Source organism: Cariama cristata, unplaced genomic scaffold (genome assembly GCF_000690535.1).
Source record: "Cariama cristata isolate BGI_N322 unplaced genomic scaffold, ASM69053v1 scaffold17642, whole genome shotgun sequence".
Classification (NCBI taxonomy): domain Eukaryota; kingdom Metazoa; phylum Chordata; class Aves; order Cariamiformes; family Cariamidae; genus Cariama; species Cariama cristata.
The window spans coordinates 934-5,818 of NW_009603410.1; the positions used below are offsets into that span (position 1 = coordinate 934).

General features: G+C 52.3%; 1 protein-coding gene across 1 annotated transcript in view; it reads left to right on the top strand.

The window, feature by feature from the left end:
* Positions 1-4,885, top strand: part of CACFD1 (calcium channel flower domain containing 1) — a 6,526-nt gene that overhangs the window by 904 nt on the left and 737 nt on the right. The window contains exons 2-3 of the mRNA XM_009695199.1: positions 4,193-4,265; positions 4,701-4,826. Coding sequence (XP_009693501.1) covers positions 4,193-4,265; positions 4,701-4,826 — 199 coding nt within the window. The remainder of the gene's footprint in view (positions 1-4,192; positions 4,266-4,700; positions 4,827-4,885) is intronic.

Here is a 4,885-nt window from a genome sequence, read left to right on the forward strand (position 1 = left end):
CTTTGCCAGAAATCAGCCTGTCCTGTAGTGCTGTTTTGCTACATTCTGTGGAGAGATTAATAGCTCTTAAAAGCAGGAGGGACTGTTATGACCGCTTAGTCTGATCTCCTGCAGAGCACAGGATGGAGAATTTCTTCTGCTTCAGGTCCACAACTTCTAGTAAAACAAGAGTGTTTCTCAGCCAGTGCAGTCAGCCCTGATTTATTCCCTCGGCTGTAGCATTTCATCTGATCCCCCTCTCTCCCTGCCCCCTTCCCATGCGCACATTTTGCCTCGGGACTTGACGGCACAAGCCCGCGGTATTTTTGCAGCCGACCTTGTAGACTGTGGTATCGTAGGGCAGGCTCGTTACAGCCCTTTTTGGCGAGGCTGGTACAACATACGCTGCTCTCACTGTTTTATGTCTTAGGTGCTGAAATTCTGGAGGTGTGAAAAGATTTGGTAGGACTGCTCTTACGGGGCAAAACTTACTAACCTTGCCATGCTTTGCCTGAGGCCCCTGCGCTTCTGGTCCCGGCAGACGGCCACGACAGCAGCTGGGACGTGTCTTCAGCACAGGTCCCAGGTCGGGGTTTAGCATAGCAGCGTCTTTCCCACGGGCTGGAACTGGAGCCTCGGTGCTTTTTGTGTGCCTTTGACCCATGCAGAGCTCGGGGGATGCAGATGGAGGATGAAGAGCTGGTGAGGATGGCTGTTGGGTCACATGGGTGGCATTGCCCACCTCGTGCTAGAGCAGCCCATGAGTTGCTTAAAAGTTCAAGTCTTTGAAGACTTTTTTTTTTTTTTTTCTGTCTTCATGTTTCAAAGCAGCTGAGTTATATTTGGATTATTTTCCCAACCTTTTGTTCACAGCTCTGAGAACTCATGACTTGTTTTTAAAGGAAAGCTGAGAGTTTTATGTATTGGGGCGAATCTGGGAGAAGAAGCTTTTGGAAGAAAAGCCAGGGTCTTAACAGGATTGCCGATGATTTGGGGAGTCAGACAGCTTGCTCTGTAGCCCCGACAGTCTCCCTTCGTGAGGTTCATCAGGCACAGAACGAGGCAACATGAGACACAAACTCCTCTTACGAGCAGGGAAAAGAGGCAACCCTCCAACGCCCCGTGCTAGTAATGCCCTTCTTCAAAATACACCTTCTTCAGCATCACCTTGTTGAAGGTGGACAGTTTGGAAAAGGGGGGACTAATGTATTAATCAGCAAGGCTGGAGTTTGCTGCTGTTTTCAGAGCTTGCTATGAAAGAGCAAAACTAATGTATAAGGATTTTGAGCAACTGGATTGTGGTCCTACTACAGGGCTGGGTAATTTCTCACAGAAGGAAAAATTCCCTGTAGAAAGGAAGAGAAACTTTGTTAGCGGAGGTGAGACTGGCAGACAACGTGTACCACAGGCAAACGCCTGTAGCCCACGGCTTGCATGAGCCAGAAAGGTCCAGGAGCCGGAGCAAGGCAAACAAGGTTCAGGATCTGTCTCTGGCTCTTGCACGGGCTGGCTTGGTGACCTTGGCCAAGTCCCTTCGCTCCCTCGTGTTCCTGTTTGTAACAGGGCGAGGAGAGTCTGTGGCTTTTGTAAAATGCTCTAGGAGCAAAAATAGGCTTGTGTTGAGGACAGTGACCAGCTGCTTGAAATGAATAGAGCCTTTGTTGGGAGTGGTGTTCTTCCCCCCCTGTTTTAGCTCCCAGTTATTTGTGCTTCCTCAGGGATTCGAGATGGGACAGCAGTTAAACAAATGGCAGAGCTGTCTGTTTTCCATAGCTTACGTGCCATTGAGCATTATCTGCATTTTAAACCTATCGCCAGGCTCCTGTTTTGCGAAGAGAAGGCTCTGGCTTGGCAACTCCATCCCCTTTTGGCTACTGAGGCAGGAGCCGACCGCATCTCGGTGGGACAAGGATGTACCAGGCTGCTGTGGGATGCGCTGCTCTGCAGAGGAGACTGAAGGTCATTGAATCGTTATCTCTGTGGCTGTTGGCAGCCGCCACCGAGTGCAGTGTTCCTGCGATTATAAACCCTTTGACTCCTTTCCCGCTGGTTGGTGCTTGTGCTGACATAGGGGCTTGCTCAGCTCAGGCTTGCTGGGTCATTAGTCCATTGGCAACCAGGGTGGTTGCTTAGCTGAGACTCCTGCAGGGATGCTTAGTGCTCAGGGGTTGTTTTGGGGTGTTTGAGGACAAAACCAAACCAGAACCCTGGCAAAACAACCCCTGGTTGACTAGATTAATAAAGGAGTAAGGCCAAAACCCTACTGGGAATATAACATTGGGCCTCCCTCGGTTTGTTCTGTGTTGAAGACCAGTTTTGTAGCTGTGAACCCCTTGGACCTCTACGCTCTGCCGTGCTGTTCAGCAAGGCAGGGTTCTGTCCCAGCCCTGGCTGCGCTTTGGGGATAGTCGAGATGCAGCTGGTTTTTGCTGCTCTGGTAATAATAAAGTGCCAGAAAGTCATTTAGGGTTATTTTCAGAAGTCAGCTTTCCTGGGGGAGAGCAAGTGTCACAAGCCTGTGGTGCTTCCCCTGAGCTCCTCTTCCAGGGTTTGCTGGTCAGAGAGAATGACAAATCTCCGTGTTGTGCCGTGCTCCCCGAGCTGCCCGCTGCTCCCAGCAATCCTGCTTGCTGTTGCTTTTCCAGCTCTCCAGTTGTTTGCATGTGTGACCGTGAGCAGATTGTCCCACCCCCGTGCCTCAGTTTCCCCTGCAACGTGGGGACACTGACACTGGTCCCTTTGCTGTGGGCGGATGAGAAGCACCCTCGGAGCATGGATATTAACATGTTCTCTGGCATTTCTCCTCTGCTGGCTGATCTTGTTCTTGCAGGATTCACCGAGAGATTTTGGGTCCTGTGGAATCGTCCTAGGAAGCCTTTAAAAATAACCTTGTTGGTTGTTTCCTAACACCTGGAGGTCACTTGCTTGTGGGATGAGCTGAGATTGGTCCTCTCCTAGGCCTGCAGCTCTGTTTCCCAGACTAGTAAATAAGGATAATTATTTTTAAGGGAACTTTGAGGATTCAGCAGTGACTGTTTAAAAGAAACCTTGCAAACTTGTGCCAGGCTTTTGAAGGTCAGGACTGCTCACAGCATCTCTGCTCAGGGATCCCCTTAGCAAAACACGAGCAGACATCTGAAATACCCGAACCCAGGCTGGTCTCGTTCTCAGAGACGGACTCTGCTGCTCTTCATTGTGCCGCTAATCATCCCCAAGACAGCCTTTAAGGGCTAAATAATTTTAGCTGGAGTTTTACAGGGCGATGCTGTTTACTGTGGACTCAGCCCATGTCTCGCTGCCCTCCCTGCCCGGGCTCGGGTTCCCGGGTGAGCAGCAGCAGTCTGCCGGTGTCGGCGGGGGAAAAGGGCCGTATCGGGTGCCGGGAACGCTCTGCAAGTTTAATGAGGCAGGAAGGAGATGGCTGCAGCCTTGGCTTGGGCGCTGCTGCCTGGCTCCTCTCCTTGCGTTACAGAGTCAGGAGTCCTGGGGCTATTTTGGGCTCTGCTTTATCCGGTTCCATTTGTATTAGCGGAGACCCAAACTTGGCTCTCCTCTGCCCATCTCTAGCGGAGTTGCACAGAACGAGCAGTGTGTGGCAGAGAATGGGTGCAGCTCTGCCTTGTTTATTGTTTGCCTGTGTGCCTTGGTGCTGCAAGTCTTGTTTTCGCTGAACTTTCCCTGTGCTGCTCAGAGGAAGGTGCCTGCTGGGACCTCTTTGTTCATCCGGGGACAAAGCAGGAATTCCGTAGCCAATAAAAGCCAGGGTGCCACATACGTGACTCCACGTAAAAGCAAACGCTCTGTCGATCTATGCAAGTGAAATAGTTGTGCAAGTGTCATGCTGAGACACCAAGCACTCAGAGCAAAAGGATACTTGGCTGGAGGAGCTGGGAAGAAACGCTCTCCCCTGCATCCCAGGCTCCTGTTTGGGCCATCAGACCTTTCCACCCACCCTCCTGTGCTGGTCTGTACAGGTTGCTCTGGAGTGCCTAGAGGTGCTGGCAAAGGCAAAGGCTCTTCTGGGCAGCCCCTACTCTGCAAAACAGCTCAAAATACAGGAGAGCAAAATCGTGCCGGTGTGACTGCAAGGTCCCGTCGCAGGGCAGAGCTGGGAGGAGAAGCCAGCCCTGCCTGCCGGGCTCCGGCCGTGCTGCACCCGTGGCCCAACTGGGTAAAAAACTTTGTGGTCACCGAAAGCCTCTTTGCTTTCCAGCCTGTGCCTTCGCTGGTCTCTGGAACTGCGTCACCATCAACCCCCTGAACATCGCGGCCGGTGTGTGGATGATGTGAGCAGAGTTTCTTTTCTTTTTTTTTTCTGCCGGGAGGGAGGTTCGGTTCATTAGACACCACTGAGCAAGGGGCCGAGCTGCCCTGCTTGGGCGATGGACGTGAGTGAAACGTCCGTCAGGCTCTGCAGGCTCTGTGAATTGCCAGTTCTTGTTCTACCAGGTGGGCTGAGACTCTGGGTTTATTCTATTTATATTCTTTCTTTATCCCTTTTAGGTAAATACTGAGATACCCTTATCCAAAATAAGTCTGGGACACCAGGGTTTGGGAATTATCAAGTAGTGGGGAGGGAGCGCAGTGGGGTCCAGCCCCGCCATCCCCTTCTGCCTGCGTTTGGGCATGGGAGCAGCTGGTTGTCGGGGGGCTGGGGGGCATTGCCGACCCTCGCCCTGGGCCACGCGGGCAGGATTAACTCTGGTTTGCTCTATCTGGAGGCTCAACGCCTTCGTCCTGTTCCTGTGCGAAGCCCCCTTCTGCTGCCAGTTTATCGAGTTTGCGAATGCCGTCTCTGCGAGGGCGGACAAGCTGCGGCCCTGGCAGAAAGCTGCTTTCTACTGCGGGTGAGGATGCTCTTAGGGTGTGTTGTGGTGGTGAAGCCATCCCGAGAACCACGTTGGGA